This window comes from Curcuma longa, chromosome 7, assembly GCF_044706935.1.
Source record: "Curcuma longa cultivar G26 ecotype Majalengka, Jawa Barat chromosome 7, ITB_CL_G26_1.1, whole genome shotgun sequence".
NCBI classification, from domain to species: domain Eukaryota; kingdom Viridiplantae; phylum Streptophyta; class Magnoliopsida; order Zingiberales; family Zingiberaceae; genus Curcuma; species Curcuma longa.
The window spans coordinates 4,073,901-4,087,063 of NC_133867.1; the positions used below are offsets into that span (position 1 = coordinate 4,073,901).

Below are 13,163 nucleotides of genomic sequence, written 5' to 3' on the forward strand. Positions count from 1 at the left end.
TATTATTATTAACTAATTACTTTTCGTTTTGTAGGAGGCCATTTTCATTTAGTTGCCCGTTGACATGGAAAATGTCAACCGCCTTGGTAGAGATTTCAATGCCTCCAGCTCTTGCGTTTGACTTTTTATATCTGGTTTACTTTAACAAGGTAAAAGTCAAACCCCGAATTGAAGAATATCTAAGATTTGAAATGCTCGATTCATTTCAACTACTGATATAGGCGATTCTCGATCGTCAGAAAGTTCATAGATTGTCAAGAAAATTTGTCAATTATTTATGTGAATTCACAGATTAGGGTTGGTAAAATGTTGAATAATACATATACTCTCTAAAGTCAAAACCAAAAGTCAAACTCTAAAAATTTTATCTTCGCCCCCCCCCCCCCCCCCCTCTAGATTATTTTTTGTAAAAAAATAAGAGATGGTTAATGTTCCAGCCAACAATCTCACCACCACGATAACGTGGCGATAGAATTTACTTCGAATCAAAGAATAATGACGCCGAAACCTTCTCCTTATTTTCTTCTTGTGATATGGTGTAGTCGATCTTGTAGAAAATAATATGAGTTAAAGGGTTCATCGGGAGTTACCTCCAATAAAGTCTCTCATATGCTTAAATCACCATGGAACCCTAAAAAAATATAATAAAAACACGAAATAAAGTAAAGAATGAAGTAAAAAATATATGATAGTAGATGAGATTATATCATACCCTCTTAGAGAATCCTCTCCCTTTACCTTGTTCGGGAGAGAAAAGGGACACACCTCTTTAAAGGGTACCCTTGTAATTAACCACCGTGTTCCTTCATATTGATAACCATCGTGTCCCTTTGTGTTGGTGATCGTTGTATCTCTTTGCATGTCAAAAGGTCGAGAGGTCGGTAAATCGAGAAATTGGAAGTCTACAAGTTGGATTGGCTCGATCGATTATTAGAGACTATTGACACATCACGTGGAGTCTATATTAACCAAGTTCTAGATCACGCCACACGGTCCCCTGTGTTGATCAAGTTCTACCACATGACTCCTATCCTCTCCACCGCATCAGTGAAAAAGAAAACTACAAAACATGCAGAAACACGAACAATTCCTTCTCAGATACAATCAAATCAAACATCTCCTATTCCTCCCGAGTAAACAATTAATAGTATCATAAAAACCGAAGAAGTCGTATGATGAATAGGTCGGTTGGTAGGGTGAGGAAGGGAGCACCTCGTTGGCTCATTGTGCTCCATTGATTCCCTTTCAAAATCAACTACAAGGTCCAAGCATTGAAATATACCCAGAGAAGGTGTCCCATTAATCGACCTTCAACTAAATGTTTAATTATCAGACTCACTTTCCATCATTAAAACTTCTAAATCATAATCACTAATCGTCATGTTCTTGGTCACACTGTGAATTGTGTGTTCAATTTGTGTTCCACGTTGCCCTTTATTGGATCTGTTGCATGCAATGATGGAAACACGAGTGGCGTTTTTTAACATATTAAAAATAAAAAATAAAAAAGATTTATTTAATTAATTTTTTAAAAAAAGGTATAATATTCGATATTCTCGATTTGATAGGTGGTGCAAGTCACCAACGGTTTGAACTTGGGCGAGGACGGTGGGAGGAAAAGAGTGAAGGACGGTGGTGCCATTTTATTTTAGATATTGTTAGTCCAAGATAGGTCGGTCATCTAATCGTTATTAGCTAAATTATCATACGAGCGATTGATCTAAGAACGCTGGACTACTGAATCACCAGTTAAAAAAAGCTTATCATTTTCAAAACTCCAAACATATGTGGACTTTAATTAATTTCAAAGAATAAAAATTGGGTGCCATTTTTCATAAAAAACGCTCAAATTATAGCTTCACGATACTTTTTTTTAATCAAATTCCCTTTAACTAAAATATCGAACACTTGGGGGTTGAATTTGCAATTTTCTCTATTAAAATGATATTCGGATACTCCACGAGTGAGTGATGGGGCATTCCGGTCAACGCGGATCTCCGTCCAAATTAACGACTAGGAGCCACTGCAACGGTCCACGTCATCCAAACTTCCTTCCGTAATTGCCCTTTCCACGTGGAGTCGTCGAAATCTTTCCAAAAGTCGATTCTTCGATTTTTTTCCACCAATAAAAGATCTTGCGAATCTATCGATTTAAATCTAAAATTTAAATTTAATTACACGAGTGAACCATGCGCACGCTGAAAAGGTGGCATCATATGCCATGTCTCCACTAATTGTTTGCATCAATGCACCTTTTTTCGCGACTCCAATGTTTCGTTATTTTGATTGGTTTGATCAATCGACTAATGGGGAAGGATCTGATGTACGTCATCCATTACTACTTTTCGCTCGATCATTTCCAACAACATTTGGTTTGGTTATCCTTAATGCCAATCGAACCGGAAATAGCCAGAAATCAGAGCCGGTTCAATTGGGATTTGAATGCCTAATTGCCTATGGTTTGGGTTTTTTCGATAAAGTCCTTGTTTAATGTGTTATTATAAAGAATGGATTCAGGGACAAATTGTCATTTTGCTGGAGAAGTCCGTTTTAAGTATTTATTTCTTTTTTTACGCGCGCAAAAAGCGTGTGAAGGGCGCGAACTTTCTCGTGAGATCTGTAATGACGATCTCGCCCCTACGGTTCCCTATAAGTTGATCGACCGTTCAGTAAAGGAGTAAAGAAGCAAATCCTCTGCTCTTTCAAATTCCGTGTCCAATTATTGTTTTCCTCTCGGAAAGTCGCGATTTCGAAGAGGATAAAGCTTTGAAAATGGCGCTTTCCATGGAGAATTTGGGGGCTTCATTGTTCCAGAGGACTCTTCTGCTATCTCCGAGCTCGCCCCTGTTGCGAGCCGCTGGCGAACAGGGCAGGCTCCGGTTTTCCCAGGTCGAGAGGCGGAGGATTTGCCGGGCTAGGGGAGCTGTGAGGCCTCCAGTGGTGGCGACGATGGTTCTGCGAGAGAGGACGGTGAGTGCGGAGGCGGAGGAGAAACCGGTGAGGTTTAAGGTCCGTGCAGCGGTGACGGTGAGGAGGAAGAAGAAGGAGGATCTTAAGGAGATGGTCACGAACCAGTTTGATGCTTTCTTGGACAAGATGGGTAAAAATGTCGTCTTGGAGCTCATCAGCACGAAGATTGATCTCAGTGAGTTCATCGCGATTCGTTTGGTCTTATTTTTCTGCGAATTATCTCTAAAAATCATTTGTTTTGTTTTGTTTTTACGCTAGAAACGGGGAAGCCGAAGGCGAGCAGCCGGGCGGAGCTCCGGGGCTGGTTCGAGAAGAAGGCGGCGAAGGCGGAGAGGGCGGTCTACACGGCGGAGTTCGCCGTCGACTCCGACTTCGGCGTGGCCGGCGCGATCACGGTGCTCAACCGTCACCACGGCGAGTTCTTCCTGGAGAGCATCGTGGTCGAGGGCTTCGCCTGCGGCCCCGTCCACTTCCCCTGCAACTCCTGGGTCCAACCCACACGGATCCACCCCACCAAGCGCGTCTTCTTCAGCAACAAGGTCTCGAATCTTATAAAGTTGCAAACTTTGCGCAAATTAATCACAGATGCTGACATCTTACTCGATCTCGCAGCCGTATTTGCCGTCGGAGACGCCTGTCGGGTTGCGCGAGCTGCGGCAGCAGGAGCTCAAGGAGCTGCGCGGAGACGGGAAAGGGGAGAGGAAGCTGACCGACCGAGTGTTCGACTACGACACCTACAACGACTTGGGCAACCCCGACAAGGGAATCGAGCTCGCGAGAACCACGCTTGGAGGCGAGAAGCGGCCGTACCCGAGAAGATTGAGGACGGGGCGACCTCCATCAATCTCAGGTCATAAATGTCAATATCGACGACGCACCAAGAGTTGTTAGCAGTTGAATTCTGAGTCGGCCGAAAGCGATTGCATTGATTGACAAAAGCTCAATTCGGTTTGCAGATCCAGAAACAGAGAGCAGGGTGGAGGATCCGCTGCCGACGTACGTGCCGCGCGACGACCGATTCGAGGAAGGGAAGGAGGAGATGTTGGTGGCGGGAGCGCGGAAGGCGGTGCTCCACAACTTGGTTCCGCTGCTCCTCGCCGGATTCTGCCCGGAGAGCAACGAGTTCAAGGCGTTCCATGAAGTGGACAACCTCTTCAAGGAGGGGCTCAGACTGAAGAAGAGCCTGCAGGACCAGCTGTTCCACAAGCTCCCTCTGGTGAGCAAGATCGAGGAGTCCAGCGACGGTCTCCTCCGATACGACACCCCCAACATTATCACCAGTAAGCCATACTTTTCGATTTCCGGTAAACGATCACGTCAGTTTCTCCACCAGTGTTTTGACCTTGGATTTACTGCTCTCCCTTCGACACGCATCCATCAGAGGACAAGTTCGCGTGGCTTCGGGATGATGAGTTCGCTCGTCAAACACTTGCAGGGATCAACCCAGTCAACATACAAAAGCTTCGGGTAATCCCATCGACGCCATTGACGGAGGAGGAATATTTTGTGTGTGTTTTTTTCTCATCTTAAAGAAATCTTCATCCTCGTAGGCGTTTCCTCCCGTGAGCGAACTAGATCCTGCCGTGTACGGGCCCCAAGAATCCGCCATTGAAGAAGAACACATCATCAGCCACCTCGAAGGCATGTCCGTCCAACAGGTAAAACTTGGAATTCGGGAACGAAAAATGTCGATTTGAGTTGAGAAATTTTGATTCGTGACGATTTGCTGCAATCAACAGGCACTGGAGGAGGAGAAGCTTTTTCTGCTGGATTTTCACGACGCGTACCTCCCTTTCCTTGACCGGATCAATGCGCAAGACGGGCGGAAAGCTTACGGCACGCGCACCCTCTTCTTCCTCACCAAGCTGGGGACGCTCAAGCCCATCGCCATCGAGCTCAGCCTGCCGCCGGTGCGGCCCGGCGATCCACGGGCCAACCGCGTCCTCACGCCGCCCACCGACGCCACCAGCAACTGGCTCTGGCAGCTGGCCAAGGCCCACGTCTGCTCCAACGACGCCGGCGTCCACCAGCTCGTGAACCATTGGTAATTATACGATTCGAATGAGAACAAAGATGCGAAAATATTAAAGAATTGGGGGATTAATTTATTGAGATTGGCGGTGCAGGTTGAAGACGCACGCGTGCATGGAGCCGTTCATCGTGGCGGCGCACCGGCAACTGAGCGCGATGCACCCGGTGTTCAAGTTGCTGAAGCCCCACATGAGGTACACGTTGCACGTCAACTCCCTCGCTCGCCAAATCCTCATCAACGCCGGCGGCGTCATCGAATCGGGCTTCACCCCTGGCCCTGTTGGCATGGAGATTAGCGCCGCCGCCTACCGCGACCACTGGCGCATCGACCACGAAGGCCTCCCCGCCGATCTCCTTCGACGGTGAGGATTCATTAATCGAAAGTTTCAGACGAGAGCACGAATTTACCGTAATAGAACTTTTCATGAAACAGGGGCATGGCGGTGGAGGACGATACGCGGCCGCACGGGCTGAGGCTGGTGATCGAGGACTACCCGTACGCCGCCGACGGGCTTCTCCTATGGTCGGCGATCGAGAGGTGGGTGGAGAAGTACGTGGCAGCGTACTACATGGACGCGGAGTCGGTACAGTCCGACTGGGAGCTTCAGAGCTGGTACGCGGAGGCCGTCGGCGTCGGGCATGCCGACAAGCGCGACGCGCCCTGGTGGCCGCAGTTGGCGAGTACCGGAGAGCTGAGCTCCTTCCTCACCACCCTTATCTGGCTCTGCTCCGCTCAGCACGCCGCCCTCAACTTCGGGCAGTACCCGCTGGGCGGGTACATCCCCAATCGGCCTCCCTTAATGCGCCGCCTGGTGCCTGCCAAGGGGGACCCGGAGTACGAGTACTTCCGGAGCGACCCCGCGCGTTACTTCCTCGCGTCGCTCCCGACTCTGACGCAGGCGACGACGTTCATGACGGTGATCGACACGCTGTCGACGCACTCGGCGGACGAGGAGTACCTCGGGGAACGCCCCGACCCGTACACATGGACGGCCGACGGGGACATGGTCGAGGCTTTCCACGAGTTCGCGGCGGAGGTGAGGAGGGCGGAGGCGGAGATCGCGCAGCGCAACGCCGATCCGGCGAGGCGAAATCGTTGCGGCGCCGGCGTGCTGCCTTACGAGTTAATGGCGCCGAGTTCAGGACCCGGGATCACGTGCCGAGGCGTGCCCAACAGCGTCAGCATCTGAACTCATCTCCATTTATTATAATTTTTTTTAATCATGAGTAAAAATTGTATAAAAAGGATTTTTAAGAAAATTACTTGAATTTCATGTGAATAAGTAGATATTTAACGTGTATCAATTTGCTTAATTGGAAGTCTCTATAATTATAAAATTATAGAAGCCTTTTGTTTTTTACTACATTAAAAAGATTTTAAAAAATGATTCTAGAGAGTAAAATTATTACCCAGAAGAGTGAAATTAATTATTTGATAATACAAAATAACTCATTTTAATTTAAAAAAATCTACTTAAAATATTAATGAATTGACTTAACTTGAGGGATTGGCTTTAAAACACATAATTGTGTTATGTTAGTGGGAGTGGACGATTTAGGGTTAGGTCATACTCAAGGTCTAATCAATTGATGGGAAGTATGCTAATTAATTGAATGTGATTCCAATTAATTAGTCATTATCAAGTATCTTTGATTAAACGTATTTGATATCCCCAAGAAAATAAACATGAAGAAACTTAGGGGAACAATGTTCGATTGACATGAATGATTTGAAGGCCTATAGAGCTATTAATCACTTTTGATGAAAAGTGTTTGACAACTTTATAGGGCTCAAAATTAAATAGAATTAAAAAAAAAGGAGTATGGATAGACTTGAGGGAACCAGGAGTATGGATTTGACACAAATCCAAATATTTAGGTTTGTCAAATATTTTTAACACTTTTGTCAAAAGTATTTGATGACTTTAAAAAAATATATAAAAATGGGGAAAAAATTGGATAGATTTAGGAGAACCCTAGGAGTAGGCCAATGTTAGTTTAACATGAATATAGGTCATATTGAATCATTAAGTACTTTTGACCAAAAGTGTTCGATGATCTACGATATTGGTGCAATATTGACCCCTAGTCAAGGTTGATCAAGTTCGAATTGAATTTTGATATTTGATTAATATGCTAATTGATTGATTGAGATATTAAGTAGATTAAGGTTGATTGGATATTTGAAAATAGATAAATATATGCTTGTTGACCAGAAGTGAAGAGTTATGCAGGTAAAGGTTAACTGAATACTTAGACGATAGAGAAGCTCAAATGGGTTATGATTGATAGGATATTTGACGGTTGAAAGTCCAATAGAAAATTAAAAATAATGAAATTCAAGTAAATCATGGAGAACCAATACTTAACAATAAGAGAAGTTATAATAGATTATGATTCACTGGCTGTTATGTATGAGATGAGAAGTCCAAACAAATTAAAGAAGACTGAATGTTTGGTATTGGCAAGATTGGATGTTAGGTTACATAAAATCTCAGTAGGAAATCTTAGTTGATCGAAGTCAACTAGATATCAAGCAAGACAAGATTTCAACATTGTGAATAATATTTTTAGGGTTAGGGTTTCTGTTGTAGTGCTGCTGATTGATGAGTTTCAACAATCAACTAATGATACTGTAGGAACGATTAGAAAGTTTGAAAATCGATCGATTGACTCGACTAAAACTCAACTCATTATCCATCAGTCAATTAATGAGGTTTAACAATTGATTGATGGTGGTCAAACTCAATTGATAAGAGTTGTTTTGCAAGTACAACAGTTAAATTTGACAGAACAATTGATTGATGGTGATAATCAATCTATTGCAGCTCAACAACAACCTTATAAAAGAGGATTTTGAGGAAGATTGAAGGCGTTAGTTTTTGAAGATTTAGAGATGAAGTGTTACTCTCTACCATCAAGAGGCTATCCAAATTAACAAGAAATCATCCAAAATAAAGTTTTCATTTATAAAGTTATTTTACTTTTATTTATATTTGCATCTTTATTTCTTTGTGTATTGTTTTATAAATATAGAATTGTAAAATGTTTCTCCATCTTCAAAAAGCATTCGAAAAGAATAAAATTTAGTAGTGATAATTCATTAGGATTAGACCTTATACGTAACAATCTTTTGAGAGGTTATGAATCAAGTAAACTAATTCTGTTCATATTGTGATGCATTGATTTGTTTTAAATTTCTGTTGTACAATTCATTGACGTGAAAGTGAGAGGAGTTATTGATCCCCAGTTTGCATTGAAAAAATAAATGTGTCTTTTAAATTCTTTTTAAAAATATGGTATGCTTTTTAAATATTAAAAGAAATTAAATGTGTTTTGATAGATTACCATAAATTATAGTTTTAAATCAAATACCTAAAAAAATCTCATAATGTAAATGTCAATTATATGACAATGGTGACTTGGTGAGGAATATAGTGGACCGTACGAAGGGAAGGAAGGGAGCACTTTGCATAGGTCACGTACCAAGCCTTAACACGAGTAGCTTTAATTGGCTGTAGCCAATTTGTTTCATACGTATCAATTTTTACTTTAGGTCCCTATTTTTTTATGATCATTTCATAACCGTTTAATACTCGGTGCTATATTATATATTTTTTAAAGACAGAAAAATATCCCTTTGATATTTTCATAAAATGAAGGGCCACTTTAAATATTGTCCCAAGTCTTCTTCTTTCTGTTTTTTTCGCACAAAAATACAAAATAACCTTATCCAAATACAATTGCTGTCTCCTCGTTCTACGCTCTCTGATCTGAAGAGAGAGAAAAAGGAAGCGATCCGACGGCTGATCGGTTTCCATCGACAGCCGTGAAGCGCTCACTCGTACCCGCCGCCACTCCCACCGCGGTCTGCTACCACTCCTCTCCTGCACCGCTCTTGCCCTCCTTCAAACCCTAATTCTATAAGCTCCGATCCGGACAAGCTTTGGATCGGGTCGGGCTCCGCCGTTCCTTTTCCTTCTCTGATCGACGACATGGAGGAAAGGCCGTAGCTATAGGTTCTGGGCACGAGCTCGAGCCGGCACCGCCCGGTGAGGCGGAGATGACGGCGGCGGAGAGTGAGGTTGGTGAAAAAGAAGAGGCCGGGCTGGCGGAGCTCCACCTTCCGGCCGAGATTGATTGGCATATGCTGGACAAGTCGCGGTTCTTCGTCCTCGGCGCCGCGCTCTTCTCCGCCGTCTCTGCCGCGCTCTACCCGGCAGTCGTCCTCAAGACCCGTCTCCAGGTCTGCCACCCCGCGCCGCCTTCCGCTTGCTCCGCCGCTGTCGACATCCTCCGCCGCGAAGGCGCCGCCAGCTTCTACCGCGGCTTCTGTACCTCCCTCGCTGGAACCGTTCCCGCCCGCACCCTTTACATGGGCGCGCTCGAGATCACCAAGAGCGCCGTCGGTACCGTCACAGTCCGCCTCGGCGTCTCCGAGCCTACTGCTTCCGCCGTGGCCAGCGCGGCGGCCGGCCTGAGTGCTGCCGTTGCGGCGCAGGTGGTCTGGACCCCGATTGACGTCGTCAGCCAGCGGCTGATGGTGCAAGGCCGCCATTTGTCTACGTCTAAGTACCTCGGCGGGATTGACGCCTTCCGAAAGATCGTAGCTGGCGAGGGGATTCGGGGACTTTACAGGGGTTTCGGCATGTCCATATTAACCTATGCACCTTCAAATGCTGTTTGGTGGGCGTCCTACTCTGTGTCTCAGAAGCTAATCTGGAGCGGAATCGGTTACTACCTGTGCCGTCTACGGCTAGGGGTCGAGGAGCAAGAATTTGGAAGTAGCAGTAGCGGTGCCTTCAAGCCTGAATCCAGGACGGTGGTGGTGGTGCAGGGATTAAGCGCTGCATTGGCAGGTGGAGCAGCTGCTCTGTTGACAATGCCTCTGGATACGATTAAGACAAGGCTACAGGTAATGGAAGCTGGTGAAGGACCGATCACCATAGGGCAAACGGTAAGGAACCTGATAAAAGAGGGAGGGTGGAGCGCATGTTATCGAGGATTAGGACCAAGATGGGCTTCCATGTCTATGTCGGCGACCACCATGATCACTACGTATGAGTTCCTGAAGCGGCTATCTGCAAAGAAGCAGGAGGATTAACCACATGATGATAGGTATATACAAATAATTGTTTTTTTCTTCTAGTTTTAGTTGTTTTCTTTTGTATCTTCAGTTTTCTTTGATGCTCAAAGGGAGAAAAAAAAAACAAAAAAAAAGGAAGAAAAAGATACGCACAATTTGTGCAGAGAGCTTGGTTGGAATCATCTAGTTGTGCTTTGCTCGAATGGATTAAGATCCATGGGTTCTCTTTGGCTAGTTATCATGAAGAAATTTGGGTGCATGGATGTTTGTAGGATTGAATAAATAGTGCTTTGTGATTGAGATGTGTCGAACTGAACTCTGCTAGTGTTTCTTGTTTCAGGTTGATAATGCATCTCTACTCTTTGCAAAATATAGTACACTATGTTAGTTACCTGTATTTAACCTTAGAAAACCTCTGCTTTTGTTGATTAGTTATCTGCTGTAAATTATTATACCTAATGCAAATTGATCATTTTTAAGGTCTAAGTGTGAAATTGCTTGTCAGATGGTAACAAAATCTCTCTTTAAGCTGTTGTAGAAATAATGAATTATTTTCTGCAGTGAAGGATAAGGCTATTGTTAATCTCACTGCGCATCCAGTTTCATTTCTTAAGTTCTTTCAACATATCTGTTTGCTCATAAATACAAGCAATCTGGTTTTTCATTGTGCATCAACGTTTCGTTGAGATTACAAGAATGCTATAGTGTAGATTTGTAGCAATGCTTTTGATTTATATTGGCATAAACTTACAAGCAGATCATTATATTAATTATGTTGAAGGTGATACATAGGAAGCATTATCAGTATAATAAAGCATCAGCTTTTGTTGTAGAAAAAATGAATTATTTTCTGCAGTGAAGGATAGTGCTATTGTTAATCTCACTGCGCATCCAGTTTCATTTCTTAAGTTCTTTCAACATATCTGTTTGCTCATAAATACAAGCAATCTGGTTGTTCATCGTGCATCAACGTTTCGTTGAGATTACAAGAATGCTATAGTGTAGATTTGTAGCAATGCTTTTGATTTATATTGGCATAAACTTACAAGCAGATCATTATGTTAATTATGTTGAAGGTGATACATAGGAAGCATTATCAGTATAATAAAGCATCAGCTTTTGTTGTAGAAATAATGAATTATTTTCTGCAGTGAAGGATAGTGCTATTGTTAATTTCACTGCGCATCCAGTTTCATTTCTTAAGTTCTTTCAACATATCTGTTTGCTCATAAATACAAGCAGTCTGGTTTTTCATTGTGCATCAACGTTTCGTTGAGATTACAAGAATGCTACAGTGTAGATTTGTAGCAATGCTTTTGATTTATATTGGCATAAACTTACAAGCAGATCATTATGTTAATTATGTTGAAGGTGATACATAGGGAGCATTATCAGTATAATAAAGCATCAGCTTTTACTGGTCTTCTCCTACCATTTTGTATACTGTTATTTTTTTTGGTCTTTTCACTTACTAATTGAGCATTGCATTCTGATAGACCTTAAGAAACTTAAATACTGATTAGACTTACATTTGGTGCTTAATTGTTCGAGTTTTTGTTAGGTTCAGTCATTCACAATCAGGTTGCAAAAGGTTTACGAGAGAGATATAAAGGGAAATTAACCCTTCTCAAAACACTTAGACCAAATTAACAATCAATTTTCTCGATACTTGGTATTAGAATTAACCTAGTTACACATGGAGTGATTCAACAGGGAATGAGTCTGATATGCCACATACTAGTGACGATGATATTTGTGGTGGTGTTCACTATTTGTAATGGAAATGAAATTGACTAACTTCAAGCTGATGATAAATGTAGCTTTCTTCTGTAATTTCTTTTTATTAATCCAGGTATTCAGCTCAGCTCTTGTGATCCGACTAATTCAAAGTGCACGGTCCGGTCTCACAGATCAACCATCAAATAAATTCGACAAGTGCAGATGGATACTAACATGACATCCCAACATTACTAGTGGTTTGAATTAAAGTCATTCCTTGTGGAGAAGCAATTGAAAACATTTCCCACTGTAATTCAAAGGGCTGCAACAGGAGAGAAAGGAGGAGGGAGGGGAGGAGATTTGTTTACTTGGAAAATTTGGCACTCTAAACCAACCCCAATAGCTTTGATTTATCCTTCTCATGGCTGTGTGCGAGTGTAAACATGGTCGAGTCTGGTCATCATCCATATGTAGTCGTCGCGGATGCAGGTGTTGGGCGGGCAGATGATCGACATGGTTGCTAGTATATGGCTAAGGTGATGAGTCAAGCTAACTGAATGAACCATCCATCCTGTTAGAGGTCAACAAGATTAGAGAGCAAAGGGAACCACCACACTTGGTACTTGAACCCCTTAATTCCCTCAGTCCCATTGCTTTTGGAGCTGCAGTTCTTCCCCATCACTGGTCATCCATCCTCGGCCCCACGCCGAAAGAGTCGAAAACTAAGTTTGAGGAACACAATCCTCTAAAGAGCCAAACATAGGGCTTTGCTCCTGCTGAGGACCACCATTTTTAATAATGGCGAGGGGTAAATTTTGAGCAGGCAATTGGCAGCATGGCCTACCATGGCCATGGACTTTCCCTTTCTCCTCGGCACCACTCATCAGTGAAAGATAAGGATGCCTCTCCTAAGATTTTGCACAGTGGCTCTGGCCCAGGCTTGCTCGCTTGTTGGAGAATGTATTATTGGAAGTACTCGGCCTGGCTCTCTCTTCCCTTTCGCTCAAAAGCTAGCCTTCGTGCCAACACCACAATGGAGGTTCCTTTTCGATGTGCCCTCTCTAGTGAAAAACAAGGGGACCATATTTCTGTGGGGGATTCAATTTAAGTCGAGTAGTTATGGTTCATGTGAACATCCCTAACCTTCACCTACCAAACTGCTAGTGTTAATGGATCCTTATGGTCTTCACATATGTTTCTGTGTCTTTTTCTAAATCCTGAGAAAGTAAGAAGTTATTTTTTAAGACTCAAATTCACGACTTTTAAGTCGCATATCAGTAATTTTATCATTGCGTCAAGACTCTCCTTTAGTGAATAAGTATCTTACGCGTGGCGGTGGTGGTGGTCCTCTGGTTGA

General features: G+C 43.4%; 2 protein-coding genes across 3 annotated transcripts; both read left to right on the forward strand.

Annotated features, from left to right (window-relative positions):
• The first annotated feature begins 2,696 nt into the window (after positions 1-2,696).
• Positions 2,697-6,282, forward strand: LOC141831628 (putative lipoxygenase 5). Its single transcript, XM_074719022.1, has 9 exons — positions 2,697-3,145; positions 3,229-3,509; positions 3,583-3,820; positions 3,927-4,250; positions 4,352-4,437; positions 4,521-4,628; positions 4,710-5,014; positions 5,097-5,363; positions 5,435-6,282. The coding sequence occupies exons 1-9, from the start codon at positions 2,773-2,775 to the stop codon at positions 6,189-6,191; spliced, it is 2,739 nt and encodes a 912-aa protein (XP_074575123.1). The 5' UTR covers positions 2,697-2,772; the 3' UTR covers positions 6,192-6,282.
• Positions 6,283-8,781: 2,499 nt separating this feature from the next.
• On the forward strand, positions 8,782-13,057 carry LOC141831837 (uncharacterized). Of its 2 annotated transcripts, none has more exons than XM_074719239.1 (2): positions 8,782-10,119; positions 11,940-13,057. In XM_074719239.1, the coding sequence occupies exon 1, from the start codon at positions 9,065-9,067 to the stop codon at positions 10,103-10,105; it is 1,041 nt and encodes a 346-aa protein (XP_074575340.1). In that variant the 5' UTR covers positions 8,782-9,064; the 3' UTR covers positions 10,106-10,119; positions 11,940-13,057. The 2 variants fall into 2 exon arrangements, with proteins under 2 accessions (XP_074575340.1, XP_074575341.1); XM_074719240.1 differs by having other exon boundaries at positions 11,998-13,057.
• The last annotated feature ends 106 nt before the right edge of the window (positions 13,058-13,163 follow it).